This window comes from Alternaria dauci, chromosome 1 (assembly GCF_042100115.1).
Source record: "Alternaria dauci strain A2016 chromosome 1, whole genome shotgun sequence".
Lineage (NCBI taxonomy): Eukaryota > Fungi > Ascomycota > Dothideomycetes > Pleosporales > Pleosporaceae > Alternaria > Alternaria dauci.
In genome coordinates this window covers 4,289,875-4,314,658 of record NC_091272.1, presented here as the reverse complement: position 1 = coordinate 4,314,658, position 24,784 = coordinate 4,289,875, and the positions used below count along the sequence as shown (strand labels likewise).

Below are 24,784 nucleotides of genomic sequence, written 5' to 3'. Positions count from 1 at the left end.
TTGCGTTTGAGGGCTTGTAGCAGGTGGATATAAGGCTGGTGGTTTTCATGAGTTGGTTGTTCATCATCATCATCCAGCCACAGCAATCCTCAGCTACAGTCACATCTACTACTATCGCATCATATCGCATATACAGCAGTACATCTCGCAACAAAAGAACTCTCAAACCAACGGTCATCGCCAAAGTCAGCAAGCCATCTCACTGTCAAATCCAATTCGACTCGACCCGCAAAAACATAATCAACAACCAAAATGCCAGCGGTAGCAAAATCCTTCCTTCCCTCCTTCGCCGCGTTTCTTGGTAAATCCTCCCATCATCGATGCACATGCGATTCCCAATCCCACTCTTTTCTTACTCATATACGCAACGAAAACAAACTAACACCTGTTCCAAGCCGTTGGTATAACCTACACAACAATCGTTGCAGCAAAAGAAGGCGCAGCCGTCGACCAGGCACGAACACGTTGGCAAGAGCAACATGCACGCGCAAGGAATGCTCTCAGCGGCGGCATAACTCTGGCGGATATAGAGAGGAAGTAGGATAGTCGGAAAAGTACAGAGTGGTGTAAGGGGATACTTCAATTCTTGTGTGTTTATCTAGGGATCTGGGGCGTTCAACTGGTTTGGATAGTATGAGCTCTCGAGGGATGATAGAGAGCTTAGCAGGTTCTTTTGTGTTTAATTAATGAAGACGATCATCATTTACGCTGTTACGGATACCTTCACTTTCCACCACCCTCAAGCATCACCGCCATCCCCCCACGAAATCCTCCTTCGCTACCAATCTTCCGTCTGCCGTCTGCCGTCTGCCATCTACTTCCACATCCCTGCCTTTCACCCATACTTTAGATATTATACCCCCAGGATACATCCCTATAACACTATACATGCTATTGTTCCGGCAGTCAATCATAGTACCCGACGCATGAATACCGTTATAAAAGAGGGTCGCGTTGGTGAAGATGCGTAAACGGTAGGCATAGAAGGATTGTAGCATGTGGCGAGTATGAAAGCGGAAGATACATAGATTAACGTCGCCGATAACCTGTATGCAGGGAGTACTGATTGGGAATGTTGCAGACACGGGGGAACGGGTGGTTAATATGGGTAAAGTGTATAGGGCAGAGGACGTGGGGGGCGCGATACTTGGTAGATAGGAGGAGAGATATGTCGACGGACGAGCGGGAGACAAGACATACTCGAATCCTTTTCGAAGGTTGGTGGCTGATGACTCCACATGGAGCAGGCACCGCAGTAGGCGACACGGAACAGAAGATTGACTTTCAACACTATATTCAGTCCCACATTCACTCTACATAATGTCGGTTCCACCTCGTCTTCCTTCACCCCAATCGACCTCGGGGTCAAATATATCTACAAGAAAATCCATTGCCGTTGAACGCCGTCGAGAACAAAAAGCAAAGTACGCTTGATACCGCCGCACAGTACCGAGATGACAAAGGAAAAAGAAAGAGAGAAGCCTACTCGCTGTGTGGCTGTATATGATCAAACAAAGGGAATCGTTACAATCATGTAGGGCCAGTCTATCAAATAAAGATGCTGCAGTATACGCACGCGAAGAGAATCAGAAGAGAAGGACAAGTGAAGCCTTTAGATTGAGCTATGAGTCGAGCATCGATGTGATGTCGGCTATTCTTTGCATGACGGGGCTCATTGCGGCGATTTTCCTCTCCAGACGCTCTGCTAGAAGAGCCTCGTTGGCGTCATCTGACATGACGAGCGAGTAGTGTGCAAAGGCCTTCTCGGGGTTGGTGAAGAGCGCCTCTTGTTCTTGAAGCGGTGCAGTTGTGGAGGGAGCAGATGACGAGTAGTAGAGGTCGTATTCAGCATCCTCCTCTTCGGTCTCTTCGGTGGCAGCGGCGGGCTCGGACTGGACGGGGCGCTCAATGACGGGGTAGTCAGCCTTGACATCGTCGACAGGTGAGTCGTCCTCGGCATTCAGGATAGCGCTGTATCCCTTGCCAGACATGGCCTCGATGTCAAGGGGGTTGCTAGGGCCCTCGGGCAGCTCAGTGACGGCGAAAGCGACTGGCTGCTGGAAGTTGAAGCTGTTGTTGACACCCCAGTTGTTGCCGTTGGTGTTGTTGTTCAAGTTGAGCATGGCGAAGTCGATTTGGGGCTCGGGGACCATGGTCATGCCGACGTGGGTGTTCTCAGCCTGCGACATGCCGTTGAACTGCTGCTGTTGTTGCTGGAACTGAGCCGGGGCAGGAGCAGTGGCGACAGGTGTTGAGGTTGAGGGCATCGAGGTCATGGCCGGCTTAGCCTGGAGCGACTCGTCGCGGGAGAGCTCCTCGAGGAAGGGAGTGAAAGCTTGGTGGCGGAGCAGGCGCTCGATGAAGGCGCGGGAGCGGGCGTTCTCCTCCATGAGGAGGCGGTTCTGGGCGCGGAGTTCGTTGGCCTCGTTGACCTTCATGGCAACCTCGCCTTCGAGCTGGCCAATGTATTCTAGTAAAGTCAGCTGATGCTACGTAGGTAGTGATTATCGTGTTGGCTTACCCTTCCTTCTTGAGCGGAAAGCGCGGGCCGAGACCTTGTTACGGAGCTGGCGGCGCTCCTTGGAGCTCAGCTTCTTGCCTTCCTCGGAAGCAAGCAGCCTCTCGTCCTCGTCCATGTCCTCCTCGTCCTTTTTTGCGCGGATGATGTGGGGTAGGAGGCCTTGGTTGTCGTTCTGCATCGAGGCAGACGCGTTCTGGCTGTCGGCGCGGATCTGGGCGACGACACGGGTAATCATCTCCTCGGTGTGGGCGTCGCTGAGCGGGCTCGATGTCTTGCGGCTGGCGGAGCTAGTGGAGGGCATGCGGTTCTGTTGTTGTTGTTGTTGTTGTTGTTGCTGCATGGCCTGCTGTTGCTTCTGGTGGGCCAACTGTTGTGCTCGCTGCTGCTGGGCCTGCGCCTGCGCCTTGGCCATGGCAGCTTGCTGTTGATGCATGCCGGGCCATACCCGGACGTTGGCGACCTCCTCTTGCGTGATGGCGCTTGGGTCAACGTAGTCGTCGGAAGCATCGTTGAAGGCAAAGCTGTTCTGGCGGTAGTCGACGCCCATGTTGATACCCACGTCCATGGGCAGGCCGGAGTTCCAGGTGCCGTCCATGATCGAGTCGCCGCCCATCATGGCCATCTCGTCCAAGCCGGTGGACGAGAACATGGGGAAGCCGGTGTTATATGCAGCATTCAGGCCGGGGAGGGATCCGGTGGGCAGGCCAGTCTGCTGCTTGAAGCGCTCGTACTCGTGGCTGGGCTTTGCGGGCGTCTGCAGGTCGTCGTCGATGTTTGTGCTGGTGGGACTGGCCATGGCCGACGTCGCACTCGACTCCCTCTTGAGTGTGGCCGGCTGCGTGGGCGAGGGCATCTGGCCAAAGTCGAAGAACTCGTTGGGGTCGACGCATTGATTAGGGTGCTGGTTGAAGGGGGCCATGGTCATGGCAGGCTGGACTGCGGTAGCCATGTCGGTGTTGATTGTTTGAGGTGCTGGGGAGTCGCTGATCGCGTTTGGGCGGTCCTTAGGCAGGCGAGCGGATGTCTTGGGGGTGTTGTGCTGCTGGAACTGGGTGCGTGACAAGAGCGGTTAGCGTGCTGAAAGTCGTCGTCAGCTCCTCTGCTGGGCCGGTTCTGCCGGAAGTGTGGCTGTGCCGATAGATCCGCGCGTCGTTTGGCGGAATGTGCGCGCGCGCGATTGTCCAAGAGAGAAAATGCAGCGAGTGTTTTGGGTGGGTGGGAGAGAGTTGTCGGTGGGTGAAGACGGCAGACGATGGGATTGAAGTGTGCAGCGGGTGGGAGAGCAGAGCGAGGGAGTTCAAGGGATCATGGCCGAGGAGGCGTTTCACACTGAGGCGGAGTCCCCCTTCTCGAAATAGAAGGAAGCAGGCCAAACCCCGTTGGGCGCGCAATGCCGATCACCGCCCAGCACATGCTCTCCTGAGCGCCGCCGGGGGACAAGTGGGACAAGTCTTCGGCCTTACCACACTGATACCTACCACAGTACCGGACACGCTGCATCTGCCACGAGATCCAAGGCCTGACGTATTGCTGCTATTTTTTTTTATTCTCTGTACAATCACTACTGTTCTGGGTCCGCCACCAGCACCTCCAAGGCAGTGGCATCCAGCTGGGCATCCTCCGCACTCTCGCTCTGCAGCTAGGCATTACGCACTTGATGCACTGTCGGCGCATGCTCGCCAACTCCGATGCCTCGACATGTACGCCAATCCCGCCCTGCCGTGCTGCACCACCACTGAGGCTGTGCTGTCATTCTTCCCTTTCTTAGGGCAAACTTGCGAGCCCTAGCTGCCATTCGTCCATTCACACCTGTTCTGCGCCAATAAACTGCCGTGCCGTTTAGCCCTCGAGCCACAACCCACCGGCTTGGTGGCTTGGGCGCCCATCACGGCTGCATGCCAACTACCAGCAAAGCAGGTGCAGACGAGCCAGAGTCTCGATGCATCTCTACTCCTCAGCTTCTTACCACAGGCCTCGTATGCGCTTGCCTGGCGCAGTTGCGGCTCACCCTCCGTGACACCATTCTGTCATGCATGTACAACCACTGCTAGCATTCGACGTCAGCAAGTCCCTCGGACAACCTGCCCGCGCCGGTCCATCAACAAGTCCATCTCTGTCGTGCGCCAGTTTTCGCCCACACCTGTCAAGCCTGTCAGCGCCGGATTTCATCAGGCCACAAATTCCGATCTACACCCTCCCCTCCCTCATCCGAGTCCGACTTGGGTTCGGCAATCTCCGTCCCAGTCCCGTGGAGCAACTCAACACTACCTGCTTCCCCGATTCCACTGGCCACGATACCTCAATTCTTGAAACACTCGTCTTGAGTCAACAACGTCACAGCTGTCACTTCTCGACGGGCGCGGGGACCCTTCCATCCAATAGGAAATCGCTGCAAATTGCTCATGCTTCTTGCGCAACTAGCCACCCATGGTAAGATGAAGACAGACCCTGCCTATCAGATCCGCATCGCAGGCACAGAGTCAGTCTACCCGATACCGACAATCGGCAAACCTCGATACAAGTTAGACTGCGCATCTCTTACCAGCAGCAGAAATTTCGCGCTCGAGCGAGGCTGTACACAAGACGCGTCACCCACATGCATCTCCACGTAGAGAAATGTATCCAGCCTAGACAATTGCAAAGGACGACTGCAAGCAGTGCCATCTGAGGCGTCGAGGGTAATACTACACGCGGGCTTACACCGGTCTTGATGGCAAGGCCATGCCTACAAGCCTTGGTCAGACAGAGCATTGGCAGAGGTTATGCAAGGCAGAAAATCACTTGGCCGGCCTTATACCGTTCATCACAGCCTTTTGAATCTCCAAACCAGCCAGCCTGTGACGATGAGCAATTATTTTTGCCGACATCTCCCAGTGTGCTATCTTTGGCACTTCATCTGCATCTTCCAAGCGCAATTCAAGAGGCCGCATCAACAAAGGGAATTTTTCTTGCAGCCAAACTTCTCCTAATCTCCTCATGTCTTGAATCGCAAGCCGCAGCACTCTAGTTCACTGCACTCGAGTCTGTTTCTTATTCCCAGTGAGCCGCATGCCGCCCGTCCGCTTGGTCCGCGCGCACGCTCAAAGCGTTAGGCAAGCCATCTCCTATCCGCAACAGCTTCAGCATCGTCCTCGACAAGAGGCCCGACCACGCATAAAGAAACCAAAGGGAATTGCAACCGCTTATCGGCCCGTCCCAAACCATAAAAGGGGTCTAGTTCTAGACCTGATTGCCAGACCCTGACCCATTCTCTGGCTGAACTCTTACCCATAGAGCTACACAACAGAGTCTGTTTCATAGTGTTCCACACCAAAGACCAGTCGGCCTATGCAGAGCGCTACAGGTAAAATCTTCGAGACGGACCAGCCCATTTTTGATGCGACACGCGTCTCGTCCTGCTGGGGTCTAGAACCGGATGCCGGTGCACTACCTGTCAAAGTAGCAGCAAGCCTCGAGTATCCTCCCCAGATCTTCAGTCTTGGTGAGCTTAATGCACTATGTCTGTTTCAGAGAAGACGATACCAAAGCGGAATTCTGGGTGAGCACTACCATGGCATCAGGTAGTAGGTTTCGTCTAAGGTGCTGCTCTACTTTACTACCGTCCGCGGATGACTTTGTCATAGCCTCATTTCTGAACTTAATCGCTGTCCCGAGTCGTAAATCGGACTAGGGATCTTATCAAAGAGTGTCAGGGCTCTGTGAATTGCACTGCCTACCTTGTCCCAGTAATAAGGTATTCATTTACAGACTGACCCATTTCCTTGGAAAACAATAAAAGTCAGTCTTACAAATCAATATCGCGATAAGCGGCAGTGATCCAAATCCCTGTGGCGGCAATCTGATACTGCGTGGTAGACCTCCAGAGAAAAAGAAAAAAAAACAGGGCTCTTTGTGGACGGAAGGTCAACGGTATCTCACAATACATGGACATGGACATGTACATAGCATTCAAAATTTTACTACTTCCTGTCTCCAACCTCAGACTTATTGGTCGAAAAGCCATGGATGTCCTCCTCATCCACGCTACCAGGTTCTCGCCCAGTTCTCGTAGTCGTATGGTCACGACCATACGCTGACTGTTGCTGCTGTTGTCCATACTGCGCACTCCCGGATCCCATCTCGTACTGCGAGGTATCAAACTGCTGCTCCATCATGCTTCCCTCCAAACCCGCGACACCACCCCTCCCTTCACCACCCATACGATCCCCCATCATCTCCTCCCCAAATCCCAATTCCCAAACTACCCGTGTAAACATAGCCTCGCCCTTCCGATCCCCCAGAATACCGCCCTTTGCCACACCCTGCCCCCTGGCAACATCCCTTATGATCTCCTTTGCCCTGTCAAAATCCCCCTCTCTTGCTAGCGCCCTGACGACAGCAATCATAGCGCTCCAACCAGGTAAGTGTTCGCGCTTACTCATACGCGTGAGTACACTCATCATCTTGCCCACCTCGCCGCAACTCGCGTAACCCTCGAGAAGCCGGTCAAAGAGCACGCTATCGCTGGGCATACGGTGTGCATTGAAGAGGCGGAGGACGATGTCATCGACGCCGGCTATGTTGGGTGGGTCGGATTGGAAGTAGTGTGTTATAATGGACGTGTACGCATGCACGCTCGGAATCAACTTTCGGCTGGCCATGTGCTCTAGGACCGCGCGCACAGCGGTATGGTTGGCGTATTTCTTCAGCAGACGATCAATGGCTGTAGCGTAAATGTAGTCGTTCATCTTGATACCGCCGGCTTCTAGGTCGTCGAGTATCTTCAGGATGCCCGACGTTTGTTGAGCTTCGGACAGATTATCAAAGATTTGGTTGTCAAAGGTGGCGCCGATAAGCATTGCGTGTGTTGCTGCGTCGCCCTGTAGCCCGTCCTTTTCCATTTGCGAGAGGATTTTGTAGGCGGTTGATTTGTCGCCTGCTGTTAGGTAGAGCTTTACGAGCGAGTTGTAGGTTACGGCATCAGGCTTGATCTCAAAGTTCTTCGACCATGTGAGGAGTTTTTGAACAAACTCTACTTTCTTCTCGTGGCGCATGGCGTCAGGACGGAACTGTACAATGGCAGATATGGCACCGTTGACGACTTCGATAGAGGGTTTTGGGCAAGTGTTGACTGCTTTGCTCAACGATGGCTTTATCAAGCCTTTTTGTCCTTTGACACGCTTCTGGACGTTGTTGATGGCATTCTCTGCTGCTATCCAGCGTTTGGCCATGTCATCCAGTGCGACCAAGGCCTTGCTGACCTGCCTCAAAGACACTAAGCCGTTGATACGTGTCGTCCAGGCATAATTGCTGGGCTCAAGACCGGATTTCAGCATGCGCTCCCACATTGCATTCAAACCATCAAGGTCTCTTGCTGCTGCACAGCCTTCCAGAAGCGCCACCCAGGTATGCATGTTTGGTTTTACGTTGTGGGCGACCATGTGATTCCAGACCTCGACGGAGCGTTGTGGGTGAAAAAGAGTCATGTAACCGGAAAGAAAGGCGTTGTATATGGAAGGAGGTATGGCAGTAGTCTTGTTCTGCATGGTATATAGTTTCCCAACTTCTTCCCAAATACCGTCCAGTGCGACCGCCGAAGATTTGGTCTCGACCGCACGCGCTATTCTCTTCATAAAGAACGCTTCCAAGTTGGAGTACTCGTCACCGGTGTTATCTGGTCCGAGAGTCTGACCACTTTTCCCGATGGCCACCATGGCTTTCCCCGGCACAGCATCAATTTCTTGAATGACTTGGCGTTTTACAGGCTCCGGCAGTTTTCGGAAATCCAGGCTTCCTGTTGTATGTTTGAAAATCGAGTCTACAAACGAGCCAGCGAGTAGTCGTTCAAGGAAGGCTAGAAAAGGCGCGGCTTGCTCGCGCGTCGCTGGGTCTAGCGCGTTCGAGATGTTGTAGAAATAGACAGCGCAAAAGGCCAACGCAGGACTTGCGACATAGTTGGGTATATACTCCTGTAAGCGCAAATTGAATTGACCGTCATCATGCATCTCTGCGATTGCCTCAGGTTGTGGTATATTCCAGTCGGTACTAACCGACTCCATTGAATCGTTCTTTGGTCCCATGCATTGGAAGAAAAGCCGCCATACGGACACTAGCTCCTGGAGCAGTGCACGAAGGTCTCGTCGCGACCCAGACAGCGAATTCACGGCCTTTATGATTTCAAGCGTCAAATAAGCTATTGTCGGCTTCACCCAGTATTCATGGCGAGCAATGCCAAGCTGTTGGTATTTAAAAAGCACCCTGGTTGGGCTGACGTCTGGTTTCGTTCTGCCCGCACAGAAGGCACGCGTGACGTCTCTGAGGAGGAGGGAAAATACCTTATCCTCACTCATTAAACGCGCATCACGTTGTGTTGGCTCGACCAAAGCCTTGCAGTCTCTTGCAGTGTAAATGCTCTCAAACAACTGCCAGGCTTCATTCACGTGCCTTTCGCTAAGGGCATCGAGCACAGGGTCAGCATGAGCCCGCTCCACTTTTGATGACTGCTTTTGTTCTTTCTCATCGGATGCACGTTCTTCTTGGCCCCCAGTGTATGCCAGGTTGTTGTCTGTCTCGCCGTATATGAGTCTGGAGTATCGGGTGGCGGGCTGGCGGGCTCGTAGATTCGGGAGGTTTGTATCAGGCCCATTGCGATCTGCTTCTTGTGGAGACACTTCCTTTTCTCTGGCTGGTGTCGATGCTCCTTCTCGTAATGGTTCGGCGTTGTCGTTTAGGTTGTGGCCGGCCAGCGAAACGATCGTGGCTCTAGGTTGCCATTGGGGGCTTCGGACGGGAGCAATGCGTCGAGATAGGCGTGCTCGACATTGGCGACATACGTATGCGCCTAGCATGATGCCGCAAAGAGCCTGGGAGTGTTGGAGATATGAAAGCTGGGGGCGACGGTTAGCTTGTGAAGTAAGAACTTTTTGTCGCAAGCATCTGTAGGACACAGCGGCTACAGTAAATCAAGCCCTCGACAGCGCAGGCTTGTCAGTTCAGAAGAGGAAGAGCTCCGGTGTACTCAGTAGAACGTTTTCCATGGCCTGACCTACACGAGGATGGGTGCTGCTACAGATCGCGTGCATGTGTCGCGATAGTACGCGGAATACCTCCGGCCAATGAGACGCCATGACGTCCGCACGCCGCACGTGACTAAGCGCTTCTCCAGAAACATCTCCGGTCCGATTACGCCTCGCTGTGTTCATCTCTAGAGCAGACGTGAATCCTAGCATAGCCTCCTCTCTCAATTCTTAGGTTCAATCTATTGACCGAGTGTACGATGACTACCCTCATACCGCGGCAGTTCTATTCGCAGGAAGAGCTCGATAAGCTTTATCCAAAAGAGCTTGAACTACAGCTCGTCCAGATCGTAAGCACCAACAATGTGGCATCCCCTTGTGCTATTGCTGACTGAAAAACTAGCTACTTCGTCATGGTGAGGCTCCTTCACGTTCTACTGGCATGCTCGCAAGCCGGGATATTGACATCTACATCTAGGCGAAAGAAGTCCTGTATCACCTCGCTTCCAGAATGTAAGTGCCTGCATCAGGTACGACAATACAATTGCTAAGATCAAAACTAGACTGGATTGCCGCCCTACTGGCCGTACTGCAATTCCGCCCGACAACTTACCAGTATAATTCTGAATACCAAAGACTTTTCGAAATGGGATCAGCTCAAATACCGCCGCCGTCTCGAAACCTTTGGGATGGACGATGGCCCTGTCATTGCTTCTGGTCCCCAGGGCGAGTTTGATGCCATATGCCAGCCTGGTGAACTTACTGACAAGGGCCGTGAGACAACTCTGGCCCTAGGAGAGCGCCTTCGCCATCTCTACGTCAATCAACTAAAGTTCATGCCTCAGCTCATTTCAGATAGCGACATGATCTACCTGCGTGCAACGCCTATTCCGCGTGCTCTAGAGTCTGTCCAACAAGCCTTCTGGGGCTTCTATCCACCATCAGCACGAACTGCCGACTTTCCTCCCCCAACCATCATCCAAAGAACTCCGGCTGACGAGACACTCTTTCCAAACGATGCTAGCTGCAGGCGCTTTGCTCAACTAAGCCGAGCGTTCGCGCAACGTGCCGCTGAGCGTTGGAATGACACAGACGACATGCGTTACCTTACCAAGGTCCTCTCCAAGTGGATGCCTGAGCAGCAGAAGGTAGCCGTAGACTCTCACCCCCGACTTTCAGGTATAATGGACACGCTCAATGCCACCGATGCGCATGGGCCACAAACGAAGCTACCAAAAGAGTTTTATGACCCTAAGGCCCGCTCGATAATTGACAAGATTGCGGTTGAAGAATGGTACCAAGGCTACAACGAGTCCTCCGAGTACCGCATGCTCGGCATTGGTGGCCTGATGGGTGACATCACTTCACGAATGGTCGGCAATGTCGAACGAAATGGCAACTCCGGCATTGTAGAAGTCGGAGGCGTAGATGGCAAGTTGGGCAAAGGACGAGGCGGCGAAACCAACATCCGCTTTGCTGTAAGTTTCCCTGTACAGACTGCATGTGAGACGTGTACTGATTTCATACACCCACATTCAGATGTCTGGATGCCACGATACGACGCTAGCTGGCGTCCTCACGTCTCTTGGCGCATTTGACGGCGAAAAGTGGCCCCCATTCACATCCCACATCGCCGTTGAAATGTTCAGAAAGCGAAGCGCTGCTGGCTTCAAGGAAGCACCCACTCCTACGGACCAAAACGGCGCCAACAAAAGTCAAAGCTGGTGGTCCTCCCTCTTCGGCAGCACTAAAACTGCGTCAGACTCCAGTCTCACACCAGAAGGCATAGCACGTAAACCCATCACCGATCTTACCCCCGCCCAACGCGATCAACTAAACGACTACTACGTCCGTCTCCGTTACAACGACAAGATTATGCAGATACCTGGATGCAAAGCCCCCGGTAAGCATCTAGAAGGCGATACTACTTTCTGTACGCTAGATGCATTCAAGGCTATTGTGGACAAGTATACGCCAAAGAACTGGAAGGCGGCTTGTGCGAGTCGACTTGATGAGCCGGCTTTCCCCGCAACGGTTGAGCCCGCTGGGTATGAGTAGAGGGTGCGCGGTGGGTGGAAGTGGTCGATTGAGGATTGGAAATATAGGGGACACGAATAGACCTGATTTTCTGGTAGAATATAGACATTCTGAATAGAGAAATAGAGTTTATCCTGCACTGTACATAGATATATACCATACCGTGACGATGTTTGCTGCCAACTCCATTGGTAAAAGCAGGACACGAAACCTGGCAAGCATTTGAAATCAACAAATCTGTAGACGTAGCCGATTGTTTCCTGCTGAAAGCTCAGAGACGGCATGCTTAAGCCGATGAACATGCGGGTTTTGACTGTGTGGAGTGGGTCACCCTACTCCTACTTCAACACTCGCTTCATTGTGATGATGGGTAATTGGCATAGCAATGATGCAATTGATCCACAATTCTCAACAATCTGAACGAACAGGCTCTCTCAAATGGGGGAATTCTCAAGTAAAAGGATGATGCGATTGAATGCGCTTTTGCCTAGGATATTCTTCGGTCCAGCTAGAACCCTCTTTTATAACACCGCTGACCCACAACTACAGAACTCCGACCGCCAATGTACACAACCAAAAAAGCAGTTTAGGCTACTGATTATGCATTCCAAACTCTAAACAAGTACCGTGGTATTACAACTCATAAGCCCGCATTTTGAAGTTTCGTGACAGTTCAATTCTTTGGAACCGTGAGGAAAGCGCGCAAAGATCTAGAAAACATGTCAGCATACATGCAGCAAGATCAGAGTGTCTAAGCGCATTCCACTAACTCGCAGAAGCCCCATCGACAACTCTATCTGACTGCTGTATGATGCCTGTGAAGCGCCCTGTACCACCGGTGAGGATACCATCAAACTCAACAGCCCGCGCAACTTCAGTATCATCCCAGCCAGTGCTCAAATTCCAGCCGGCATTGAGCGCAGCAAGCTCGGAAGGCTCAATCTCCTGCACAATCTCCCCCAAGTAAGGCCACTTGTTACTCAGCATAGCGGGAGACAGAGCGATTGCTCGTTTGTTGAATATTGGGTTGCGGAACATGGCTGCAATGTTTCGAGGATCGATGTCAGATTGGTCATATGGTGCGTGGGCGAGCTTTGCATAGCCACAAGAGACAAACTCGACCGATCGAAGTGAGGTGGTGCGATCGCTGTCGGCTTTGGAATGGTCTGACTCAAAGTCAGAGAGATTAGTACCGGGTGAGATCTGATCAATAATATCCACCCAAGAGCCTTCACGGGGCTGTGCCTTGAGCACCGACTGCAAGTTCCCAACAGCGTGTCCGGTCGCCAGCGCGGCAACAGGTGGAGCCTGAGCGTGGCCTGCAATAATCTGAGTTTGCAATTGATGGATTTGAGTGGCCAACTGGGTGACATTGGCAAACTGCTGAGCAAATGTTCCAAGCTGTTGGTGTTGCTGCTGCGGTTGTGTCGGAGCCTGCGCCTGAGCCTGACCATGAACTTGGCCATGAGCCTGATGATGATGAACCGGAATAGGACCCAGAACAGGAGCGTGAGGTTGGTGGTGATGCTGTTGTCCTTGATTGTTTTGTGCTTGGGCCATCTGCTGCTGCAATTGATTCTGCAAGGCGAGAATGTTGTTGTGCTGGGTGCCAGCTGCGTTGGCCTGCAGATGTTGGAGTTGCATTCGAAGCATCTGGAAATAAGCTTGTAAGAACTGTGGTTGATTTGGCATCAATTGCGGAGGACCGTTGGCACCAACAGCCCCCAATAGTGCGCCCACTCCAGGTGGCGGCATCATGTTCTGAAGTGCTGCTGCCTGATGAGCTAGATTATTTGGGTTGATGATCGGTGGACGCAGCACGGCCGTAAGCGATACGGAATCCAGTATCAGGTTTTGCAGCTTGTGGTGATCGTGCAATTTGACGAATTGCAGCAGAGCTGACGGTGTGATCCAACAGTTGTTTAGGACTAGCTGTTCGACATGAGGAAACTGTAGCAAACATTCTTTCAAGCAAGCGGCGTCAGTCGACACCAGCCCTGTAGGGTGGAAAGCCGAAGGTTGTGCACGAACTCGCAGATCCACAATGGGAGCAGGGAATAACAACTTGTTCCTTGCATGAAGCCCTTCGGCGTGCTCACCTCCAGTGACGAAACCGACTTTCAAATGACGAATATTCGACCGGCAACTAATGTGGTCATGCAGAAGGTCGAAAAGCATACCCATATCCTGGGTGGGGTCGGTCTTTGGCGTGTCGACTAAGCCAGCTTCATCTTTCTGTACTGTTCGCCAGCCTGGTATCAGCATGAGGGTGACATTACGAAGACTAGGTAGTGCGTCCCAGAAGTCTGAGCGATTTAGCATCGGCAGATAACGATCAGAGAGTCCTGAGATGTTGAAGGTATGTACTAGCTGGAACGTGGTTGGATTATCGATGACAGAGAGCAAGTAAGAAGACATGAAGGCCCGCTGTGCCCATTCAGTCTCTAACAACCATTCCTTTTGTGCTTTGGTGAGGTTGGCGGGTATGACAGGGTTCACAAGCAGCGCACCCTCGGATGGCGTTTTGGTCGACGAGAAAAGAATGCCTGTGCCTGAAGGTGGCGGTGTTGACACAAACTGGTCTAGGACATATGGGTCATCAAAACTAGAAGGAACATGGGTGTTGGCAGCATCAAAAGGAATTGCTGCTTTTAACAGCTGAGGATCCAAATAGGGCATTTGCGGTTGCACGTCTGCGACCTTGTTGGCTTCTTCCAGCTCGGGAAGAGGGAATTTTCCGTCGATCCTGTACAACATGGCCAGCTTGACTTCGCTACCATCTTTCTGGTGACATGCTTCAATGTGATTCCAAAGCTCCTGCTGAGCTTGCGTTCTGCGATCGGAAACAGCTTTGGCTGTGCCAAAGACTCGGGGAGGTCTGTGCAAGACGCGTGCACGTATAGATCTGTCGGGCCCGTTCAGCCAGCCCAGGCCACTGTCAATGGACAGTGCCAGTTCCTTGACTTTGGTCAGCTCGGAGAATGCTGTCTTCATTCGCGGTGTCTCGTCAGCGGCAGTTTCAAGGCCAGCGACAGCATCAAAGCGACGATATTCTTCATAAGGCCAATCGTAACTTCCCCAAAAGCTCGTCTTTCTCTCCATGACCAACTTGACGGGCGGCATGGAGAGTGAGTCTTCAGCGACTTCGAAACTCATGCCAAAGTTTGTGATGTGTGCACCAAAGCCGCGGAAAACGTCGAGGCCATGGCCATTGTACACTTCGTCTCCGTTTGCATTCTTCCACGAATAGCTGGGTTTATCAATTCTGGCTCGCTTTTTGCCCTTGAGGTCAGGCTTTGTGTCTTGTCCCAGCATACCGTATATCTCGGTGTTGAAGGGAACGACGACCGTCTGGAAGATGACCTGGGAGACATATTGGTTCAGCTCACGGCTGACGAGCCGAAGTGCTTTGATGTCATCACGGTCAAGGTGGTCCGCAATGAGCTCCACCAACTCGACAGGCAGTTTCCATTCACGGCGATATGTTGGGGCATCAGGCAAAGAGTCGAGCGACTTTGTGTCTGGTTCAGCCTTTGCATCTTTTGCAGTCTTTGCAGCCTTTGCAGCCTTCTTACCCTTCTTTTTGGACGAACGAGGCTTTGGTTTCACGTCTGATGCAGGTGGTTTATTCTGATCTAGCACGGAATACTTGGCAGGCAGCTTTGCGGCGCTGCGGCATTCGGGCCAAATGTCGTTGGCGTGAGGATTTGGGCCTATACTGTTGTACAGCATGATGGCAGCGGCACCCTTGTGTTGCAAGGAGCGTGTGAGATCCATGTCGTCGGCACCCTCGTATCTGGTGAGTGAGCGCTTGCGAGCGGTGGGTTCCGGAAGTCGCGTCAAGTAGCGATAGAATTCGTGGGGCGCGGGGGGATTGTTTGGAGGCCTTGTCCTGACATAGCGCGTGCCTGATGGAGCGGTGCGTGCGTCTTGGTGGTCGTGGGCTTGATGGTGGTGGTGGCCGTGATGGTGAGTGCACGACGAATGATGGCGGGGATTCGTTGCAGGATGGTGCAAGTCTTGTTGTTCAAACGTGTCGGAATCGTCGTCAGTGAACCAATGGTACTGTAGAGTGAATGCAAGATCTCGTTCGTACGAGTCGGTCGAGTTCAAGTCTGGGCCGTCCTGTGCTGGGCCCCACGCTCCGTGCCGAGAGCTCTCTGCGTGTATGGGATCGCGTGTCGACGAGGATGCAGATGTCGCCTCGTGAGGGGCAAAGAGGGAATGTGCGGTGGGCTGCAAAGGGGTTGACGAGGAAGTCGCGGCTTCTGGGCGTGGGGAGGGCGTGGGACTCGCAAACACGGTTGCAGGCTGGTGCATGTGAGCCTCTGGGTAAGAGCGAGGGGGACGCGTGACGGCAGCGGCTGCAGGTGGAGTTTGACGTACCCGACCGGACGCGTTTGCTTCGTGCAGAGGATTCCCTCCGTTGGCCGACCGCCGTTGCCTCCTCTCCAGTTCCTTCTGCTGAGAGACATCGCGTGCTCTGCGTTTTTTGGCCATGATGTTGCGATGTTATGCTATCGAGCCTTGATCGATGCAAGATATGGCAGCAGTTCACGTGGGTGCTGAAGGTGCTGAAGGGTATGCGGAACAGCGACAACGCAACGCTACACCCATGAAGCTGTCGTCTATCGGCGTGGGTGAATGGATACAGATTAGTGAGAAAAGATACAGCGGTCAGTATGCAGGTTGTTGTCGTTGTCGTTGTTGTTGTTGTTGGTGGTGGTGGGCGGTGAGGTCTGGCATGCGATGGTTGTTTGTTGGTTGCATGCTTCCATCACAATGTTTGCGCTGGAGCCGCACAGCAAACGCGCCCCGCCCTGCGCCATGTCATGCATCCCGCCCACTCTGCGAACCATGGCCAGAGCTCCGCGTTTTCGCCCCAGCCACATGCCATCACTAACCCTACCAGCGACATCGTCTGAGCAAGTCCATCTCCAGCATCTACACCGCCTGCGGTTTTGCCCAGCATGACATCATTTTTCTGCGGCCATGGAGGCCATATCTCACTTCCACTGCGCATCTCTGTCGGCGTAGATTGGAGCGTACAACAACATCCATCTGCCCAACACCCAATTGCAAACTACCCATACCTAAGAATGCTCAAGGTAGCGTTGAGACCTAGACTACATCGACGCATTAGGCGTCCTTCCACGCTCTCACAGACCATGTGCGGAGCGCACAGATCCGCTCCACCGCTAGGTAGACGAACCTCAGAGTCCCAACACCCAACACCCTAACCAGCTTTCAAGCACATGATCACAATTCATTCAAACTCCCATGTCTGCCACTACTCAGTCGCCATTGTTGGCTCTCCCGCGTGAGTTGCGCGACCAAATCCTTCGTTGCCTCATACTACCCCGATGTCTTTACACATCATCACCCCAAAGTACCGTTAGATCCCATGTCGACACGGCCATCCATTTACCTTCTTGTCCACCTGCGAACATCATGGCCACGTGCCGGCAACTACGAGAATAGTGCCTGCAACACCGTCCTAATCCAACAGCTCCTGTAGCATGCTCAGCCCCAGACAAACAGCCTCTGAGCAACAACCTGGCTGTAAGGATAGGGGCTGAATTTGACGACGAAGCAGAATGTCCCGGCGGCCATGGAACTCTGCGAATCACGCTCGAGGTTCAGAGACAACTGCGTGGGGCTCACAGTTACTACGTGCCGACACAGGAAGAGGTTTCGCCTCGGTTTTTGGCACTGCTTCCCATCATGGAGAGGAACAAGAAACTTAAGCTGACTGTCTGGCCCAAGTACGACTGGTGGACCGGTGGCCCGCTCGTCTTCATCGACGAGCGTGGCAATGCTCAAATCAACCCTGGTGGGGCAGCCAAGCCCAACGCTGTTTCAGTTGCCATCAGCCGGATGCTTCACATTTCCCCCATCTCGAACAACTCAGTATAGATGTGCTCACGGCACCATCTCATGGTGACAGAGGGCACCTGTTGGACAAGAAATGGGAAGAGGTTCAACCTTGGCTCGACGCACCGATCATGCCAAACATGGGAGACACTCTGACCAAGGTAACCAGAAAGCTCCCATCGTGTTCTGGGGAGCATCGCTCCTGAAGCCCTTTTACGTACAACAGGAAATCCGTCAGTCGGGCAACACCTGGAACGTCGATCGGAAGGGCGATATGTTCGCTGTGAGTCACTCAGATTAGGTATGTTTGTTCGCTCGTTACTAACACTGGCAGCCTACAATGGCACCGTTCTGCGGTACCGGCGATGAAGACGACATGAAATTCGTCCAATCGCTTGCAGTATACGAGTCTTTCGTGCGTACCAATTAGAATCTTCCCGGCTGACGTCAGGTCGAGACTCTACGCATGAACGCCGGAAAATTACTGTTGCCTGATTCCGCTAGTCCCACCGACGTTTATATTGGCTTCATTAAGCATCGGAGAAATGATTCAGACGCACAGAATGACTTGTGGGGAACCCTAGTTTGCTTCGTAGCGATCCATCGCCCCGGAACATGACCGTCGCAACGCAGGATCGATGCGCATCACGAGCAACGCCATATGCGAAGATCTTCATAGTTGATCGGTTTCCTGAGGTTCTTCCGCCGGTTACAGTCTCCCCCGATCGAACTGCCTAGTGGAAAATCATGCTCTTGGCAGACCTATAGACCTCTTAATACCACAAAAAAAGACTGCGGTTTTCTCCAAGTTACAGGGGGCCTTGTTCAGATTTTAGATCTATCTTAAAGAGGTTAAGAACATGCTATCTGACTTGATGGATTTGGCACCAGGTAGTTCAACCAGGGGGAAACTGTATATCACCACTGGCTCGCTGTCAATTCCACCAATGTTCCAAGTAGCCCTCCCACCTGACTTGGGTGATCGACAAGTCCATAGCCTGACCATGGGACACCCTGAAGAGGAGTAATGACTTGATTCGGAATAGTTGTTGACACGTTCGTTCCTTCGAAGCAACGGAGGTAGACTACCATTGCAGATACTCCGTGGACACGTTCTCCTTTTGGCTCGTATGCACTGTTTGGCGTTGTACTTAAGCTTGATTGAAGCCCACCCGAAAATCCAACATCCAGATCAGTCACTACACTCCTTACTTTCTACTTCTTGTACCACCTCTCAATATGAAGCTCAGCGCCCTCCTCATCGCCAGCACGGCTTCTCTCGCCCTCGCCGTACCCACCGCTACCATCGAGAAGCGTGCGGACTACTGCGGTCAATGGGACAGCACCGTAACTGGTGACTACACCGTCTACAACAATCTTTGGGGCCAAGCCCAGGCCAGTGCTGGGGGTTGGCAATGCACTGGCGTTGACGGCCTCAGTGGCAGGTCCCTCAAGTGGCACACCTCGTGGGCTTGGGCCGGCGGGTACGTTCCTCTTCTCACTCTGCTATCAAACCCAATACTGACAAGATAATCTCTAGTCCTGGACACGTCAAGTCGTACGCCAACGTCGTCACGAAGATCACTCAGAAGGCACTCTCTTCCGTCAAGTCTCTCCCCTCCGTCTGGAAGTGGTCCTACACCGGCAACAACCTCATCGCAAACGTCGCCTACGACATCTTCACCTCCTCAAAGGCCAACGGTTCCCCAGAGTACGAGATCATGATCTGGGTCGGTGCCCTCGGTGGCGCTGGTCCCATTTCCTCTACGGGAAGCCCCATTGCCACCGTCACCCTTGCCGGCAACACCTGGAAATTGTACAACGGACAGCATAGTCAGATGAACGTCTTCAGCTTTGTTGCCGATCGCCAGGTACAGAGCTTCAATGGCGACTTGATGGTATTTGTTAAACTCTTGACGAGCAAGTATGGTCTGCCCGCCAGCCAAATCTTGACTAGCGTCGGTGCTGGAACTGAGCCTTTCTCTGGTAGCAACGCAAGGTTCACTGTTACCGAGTACAGCCTGAGCCAGAGCTAGATGTGTCGCCATCTCTGAGCTCAACTGAAATTTAGGTAGTTGCGGGGGGTTTACTTCTCTGTGGATACATTTTGTCTTTTACTTTGCACATACTTTGGATGTTGTATATATCCCATTCAATACATACTTGGGCTTTGGCCCTTCGCGCTATCGCGACTGCGAGACTTGCTCAATCGAAATCGTGGTTCATTCTTCCGTCTCGCTTTGAAGGACCGACGTTCCTGCTCCGTGTTACACAAAACAGCCACAATCCACAATGCCTGATCCTAAGCGAATGTCAACCGCATCATTGGAGGCCTGACGGATAAGCTTCACCAAGCCTTAAGCAAGCTCTTTTGGCCAGGCAGCAAGTGGATATAAAGGATGCATTCCAACCCTGACCCTCAGCCCCCTTGCCTGAAACAACAGTGACCCACATAACAAGGCGGCGACAAGATGGCACCCAGGATTGCGATCATCGGCGCAGGGCCCGGCGGGTGCATGCTCGCACGGCTGCTACTCACGCAATGCAACTGCCGCGCCATCATCTTCGAAGCCGAAAGCTCGATCGATTACCGTTCGCAAGGCGGTACCCTGGACTTGCGCACTGATACAGGTCTCGCTGCGATCAGGTCGGCAGGCCTGTGGGACGAGTTCCAGAAGTATGCCCGCTACGATGGCGAGAGTCTGCTCGTCACTGATAAACACCTTACAACGTGGTTGAGAAGAGGTGGTCGGAAGACGGCAGATGTCAAGGGAGGTGCGGGAGATGCACCGGAGATCGATCGTGCAGATCTGAGGAAAATGCTGATGGAGAGTCTACCTCATGACACCGTTCGTTGGGGATACAAGCTTTCGCGTGTTGAAGAGTGCAGCACGGGACTAAGGTTGCTGTTTGCGAACGGCGATCTGTTGGATGGTTTCGACCTGATTGTGGGTTGCGACGGCGCATTCAGCAAGACGCGCAGTCTGTTGACATCGGAGAAGCCTTATTACTCCGGTCTAGGTGGCTGGACCATGTTCATCCCAGATGCCGAGCACACAGCACCAGAAGTCTACAAACTTGTCAATAGAGGCAGCGTATTCGTATACTCGGACGGTAAGGCCCTGGCCATACAGCAGCTCTCCGATGAATCGATCGACGTATCCTACTACGGCCAGCATCCAGAAGACTTCACTCAAACATGCGATTTCGATGCTCAGAGCGACATCGAATCAGCAAAAACTGTACTGAGGAAGTCGCTGCATGACTGGCGACCGGAACTTCTGGACGCCATTGAGAAAGCGACAACGGGACTTGCGTGGAGGAATCTGTACCAACTTCCCGTGGGGTTCACCTGGCCGCACAGGCCAGGCGTCACGCTCTTGGGCGACGCAGCGCATGTCATGACGCCGTTTGCAGGTATTGGTGTTAACACGGCTTTCTACGATGCCATGGTTCTCACCAAGCATATCGTGGCGTACAGCGCGTCAACTTCGACCGGTGAAGGGGTCAACCAGGTGGATGCTCTGAGCCAGTACATCGAGAAGTATGAAAAGGAAATGTTCAAGCATGCACATGCGGCGCAGCGACGCACCGAGGGAGCGAAAAACGCGATGCTGTTCACGCCTGGTGCGCCGCGGACAAGTATTGAAACATGGGTTCTGTGGCAAGCGGGAGATCAAGTGCCGGCATGGTGTCGACCGTTGTTTGCGGCAGTCGTGTACTTGGGGTTTTGGGTATACAAGCTATTCGTGTAGAACTTGTTTGCACGAGGTGGGAGAATGTTGGAATTGTTTGCGGTATTGCTGTATTGCTCCGGAGTGGGCTGACAGCCTATCGCAAAAGATAACATGCGGAGTTCTGTACTCCGACATTTCGACACTGCCCAGGTGCTTTCCGCTTCCGCTCTCAACCATCACTTATCACGACCATACCTCGGTAGGTGCTGTTTTCCACCCTTTTCGATCTTCAATGCACCTTCTCAATCCATCCAAGTCAACCCGCGAAATATTGGGAAGCTTTTCTTACTACAGAGCAAGCCTTTCCACTGCGGCCCATATTAGCCAATAGGCGCAGAGCACTCGGGCATGTGCATCGGCGCCGTACTGCATCTCTACTGCGGCCCAGATGCTACAGCAAATCAGAAAAGCTGCAATTCTGCTGATGACGAATGACTACTAGGTCGCGTCCTCAACTTTCCTACACTGCAATGTTCGCCCCGCTACCGCGAGTCCCACCATCCCGTGTCTACCCTGCAAACATGGCAGCATGCCGGCTCCACGAGCTGTGATTGGGATGTCGCTTCTCAAGACCTTTTGTTCCTGCAGGCATGACGCAGTGAAGACGTGAAATTACATGGGCATAGCTTACTTCGAGCCGGAGAGATCGAAAATGGCTCAGCATTCTCGAAGCTACAAAAAGGCCAAGAGAGCCGGTAGATTTGGGCTGGCAAGTTTGATCGGCGCTCTACTTAGCAGCCGTTTGTAAATATGAAGCTTCAATACCTTTCGTTGCTGCCATTGGCATCAACCGCCAGCGCTAGCTGGTCGAAGAACCTCAACTACCGTTCGCCTTCAGAACACCGTTAGTAGTGTCCCTGTATAAATTGCACGTAGGACATATACTGATCTCTATACCACATTCAGACCCAGCTCTTGGTGTTTCCATTCACAAGGTGGTTAAGAGGAATGACCCAGCAAGCAGCTATGCCGCCTCTAGCCTGAACTTCACCCACGGTGTCGCTTCAGGTGACCCATACCCCAACAGTGTCATCCTCTGGACCCGTGTCGCTCCGCAAAGCGATAACTCGCAATCCAACGTTACGGTCACAGGCTACGCACCTCTGTTCGACCATGACAATGAGAAATACGTCAAAATCTCCAAAGCACCAATCTGCGTTGAGTACAATGTCTACGACAGCAAGAACGGTTCCACGATTGTCGACTCCGGAAAGGTATACACCAGCTCGGACGTAGATTTTACCGTCAAGGTCGAAGCCAAGAACTTGAAGGCGTACAGCACGTACTACTACCAGTTCAATGTCTGTGGTTCGGAGAACAAGAGTCCACTTGGACGTACAAAGACTACACCAAATGCCGACGACGATATCACCAGTGTTAGTCTTGCGGTTTACAGCTGCTCAAACTACCCATTTGGTTTCTTCAACGCTTATGGAAATGCTGTCCGAAAAGTAAGTCGAAACAGCAATGATGCTACATAACTCAAGCTAAGTCCGGAACTAGGACTCTGTCGATTACGTTGTCCATCTTGGTGACTACATCTATGAGTACAAGAATGGAGATTACGGATGGGGTAACTCGATCGGCCGTATCCCTCAGCCAGACCGCGAGATCTTCACTCTCTATGACTACCGAAGGAGGCTCGCTACCTACCGCACTGATCTTGACCTGGTTGCCAGCCACGAGCAGTTCCCGTGGATCCCTGTCTGGGACGATCACGAGGTTGCTGACAACACCTACCGTGACGGCATGTCTGAACTCAACAACACCGAAGACTCCTTCCTCCGCGACGGCGGTGTATCTGTTGACCAGCGCAAGATGAACGCAGTCCGAGCTTACTATGAATGGATGCCAATTCGCCAGGTCGACATGGATGACAATCTGCGAATCTGGCGTTCGTTCTCCATCGGAAAACTTGTCGATCTAATGATGCTTGACACCCGTCAATACGACCGTTCCATCACTGATCTTTACTGGAACACAGACTACATACACGACATCTCCAACGATGCAGGTCGCTCCTTGATGGGCTCGCGTCAGGAAAACTGGTTTTACCGCAGCCTCTCCGAGTCTGCCGAACGCGGCACAACATGGCGCATCGTAGGCTCTCAAATCATCTTCTCGCGGCTCAACCAATCCGCTGCGTATGGAGAAGAGAACCCTTTGAACTACGATGCATGGGACGGGTACCAAGCAAACAAGAACCGTACTCTCAACCATTTGTACAGCAACAACATCAACAACAACGTCTTCCTTGCCGGCGACAGCCACGCATCCTGGGTTAGCGACCTCGTCTGGCTCGACGAGAAGAACTACAGTTCTGCGACCGGCGCAGGTAGCATCGGTGTCGAGTTCGCTGGCTCGGCCGTCACGTCTCCTTGCCCTTACGGCGCCAACATTAGTCTCGCAACAGCCAACAACTACTCTTCTATCATCCAGTCTGCCAACGCTGAGCTTCAGTGGCAAGACCTCTACTACCGTGGTTACTTCGAGTTGCATTTCTCCCACGAAGAACTCACGGCGAACTTCTTCGGCATGCCGACTGTCGTGACGAGAAATGGCTGGGAGATTCCCATTGCGAACTTCACGGTTAAGAGTGGCGAGAATAGGCTACAGAGGCCTGTTGGGGGTGGTGTCGTGGAGAGTGGAAGCTTGAAGGGAGGAAAGACTGTGCAGACTAATCTGACAATTGATACTAACAACGGGACATGGTTCGTCAGTCATGCGGATCTGGAGGTTTTGTAAAAGGGGTAAAAAATGGAAAACAGAGTTGTTGACGTAACAGAATCGCATAATGTTGAAGATGTTTTTCATGATTGAGAAATTGCTTCATCCTTGGTCGGATGACTCGGCTTATTCGCCCAGCACCTCCAAGCCTGAGCTTCCACAATTCGCATCATGCCCAACGAAAAGACACCCACTAATGAGAAATATCGCAAACGCAAAAGGCTCCCAATCTTAAGGCGTGCTTGGTGTACCGCATAACAGGCACACACACACACACATAGTTTGCTCGCCGACGTGTTTTGATCTCTGGAGTGCAAGCACTGACCTGGGCAGTCTTGTCGTCATGTTGCTAGCCCTCCGAACCCTGGGTGAACAACTCGGTAGCGCGCGGAAAGAAGGGTGAAGGGTGAAAAAGGCGGAGAGGAAGCCGCTGTTCTGGTGGCTTGGCAGGTGTCAGACTGGTGATGTCATTCCAGGTGTCAGGAACCATCGCACCTCCTCCGTTCTTACCAACGCAGCAAAATTCTAACAGATCACCAAGCGCATTCAATAGTGTCGTGAACTTCGATTGTAAGCAGACTCAGATGCTTGACCCTGAGCTGCTCAGGAGATGGACGATATTCCTCCAGGATTCCCACGTCAACGCAGCCAAGAACACCCAAGAAGTTCACTAAACTTCTCCGTTGCGGGCAGCATCATGAACATCAATCGAGACTCCGCGATCTATCTCAACGTTACGAGAAACCGATAGCGCCTGATAAGTACCTTGGGCCCGCATCGAGGCCGGCATGAGATGGCGCCTTGGACACAGCGTCCCTTTGTGTCGTGCACAGCCACGCGGATATGTGCATCATGGCCCCAAAAGGAAGTCTTGGTGAAAGAGTAAGCCTGGT

The 24,784-nt window shown here is 52.7% G+C and overlaps 7 protein-coding genes across 7 annotated transcripts; 4 read left to right on the top strand and 3 right to left on the bottom strand.

Moving 5' to 3' along the window:
- Positions 1 to 1,622: 1,622 nt before the first annotated feature.
- Positions 1,623 to 3,470, bottom strand: ACET3X_001350 (uncharacterized protein; the record flags this gene model as incomplete). Its single annotated transcript, XM_069446631.1, has 2 exons — positions 1,623 to 2,470; positions 2,522 to 3,470. The coding sequence occupies 2 exons, from the start codon at positions 3,468 to 3,470 to the stop codon at positions 1,623 to 1,625; spliced, it is 1,797 nt and encodes a 598-aa protein (XP_069311592.1).
- A 3,010-nt stretch (positions 3,471 to 6,480) lies between these two features.
- On the bottom strand, positions 6,481 to 8,505 carry ACET3X_001349 (uncharacterized protein; the record flags this gene model as incomplete). Its single annotated transcript, XM_069446630.1, has 1 exon — positions 6,481 to 8,505. The coding sequence occupies one exon, from the start codon at positions 8,503 to 8,505 to the stop codon at positions 6,481 to 6,483; it is 2,025 nt and encodes a 674-aa protein (XP_069311591.1).
- A 1,271-nt stretch (positions 8,506 to 9,776) lies between these two features.
- Positions 9,777 to 11,574, top strand: ACET3X_001348 (uncharacterized protein; the record flags this gene model as incomplete). The annotated part of the gene is made up of 5 exons (XM_069446629.1): positions 9,777 to 9,866; positions 9,920 to 9,932; positions 9,995 to 10,029; positions 10,080 to 10,994; positions 11,056 to 11,574. 5 exons carry the CDS (start codon positions 9,777 to 9,779, stop codon positions 11,572 to 11,574), a joined length of 1,572 nt encoding a protein of 523 aa, XP_069311590.1.
- Positions 11,575 to 12,318: 744 nt separating this feature from the next.
- Positions 12,319 to 16,053, bottom strand: ACET3X_001347 (uncharacterized protein; the record flags this gene model as incomplete). The annotated part of the gene is made up of 2 exons (XM_069446628.1): positions 12,319 to 15,864; positions 15,940 to 16,053. The coding sequence occupies 2 exons, from the start codon at positions 16,051 to 16,053 to the stop codon at positions 12,319 to 12,321; spliced, it is 3,660 nt and encodes a 1,219-aa protein (XP_069311589.1).
- A 1,224-nt stretch (positions 16,054 to 17,277) lies between these two features.
- On the top strand, positions 17,278 to 17,857 carry ACET3X_001346 (uncharacterized protein; the record flags this gene model as incomplete). Its single annotated transcript, XM_069446627.1, has 3 exons — positions 17,278 to 17,463; positions 17,597 to 17,710; positions 17,762 to 17,857. The coding sequence occupies 3 exons, from the start codon at positions 17,278 to 17,280 to the stop codon at positions 17,855 to 17,857; spliced, it is 396 nt and encodes a 131-aa protein (XP_069311588.1).
- Positions 17,858 to 18,666: 809 nt separating this feature from the next.
- On the top strand, positions 18,667 to 19,463 carry ACET3X_001345 (uncharacterized protein; the record flags this gene model as incomplete). Its single annotated transcript, XM_069446626.1, has 2 exons — positions 18,667 to 18,911; positions 18,968 to 19,463. 2 exons carry the CDS (start codon positions 18,667 to 18,669, stop codon positions 19,461 to 19,463), a joined length of 741 nt encoding a protein of 246 aa, XP_069311587.1.
- A 435-nt stretch (positions 19,464 to 19,898) lies between these two features.
- Positions 19,899 to 23,909, top strand: ACET3X_001344 (uncharacterized protein; the record flags this gene model as incomplete). The annotated part of the gene is made up of 3 exons (XM_069446625.1): positions 19,899 to 21,054; positions 22,071 to 22,615; positions 22,668 to 23,909. 3 exons carry the CDS (start codon positions 19,899 to 19,901, stop codon positions 23,907 to 23,909), a joined length of 2,943 nt encoding a protein of 980 aa, XP_069311586.1.
- Between the last annotated feature and the right edge of the window lie 875 nt (positions 23,910 to 24,784).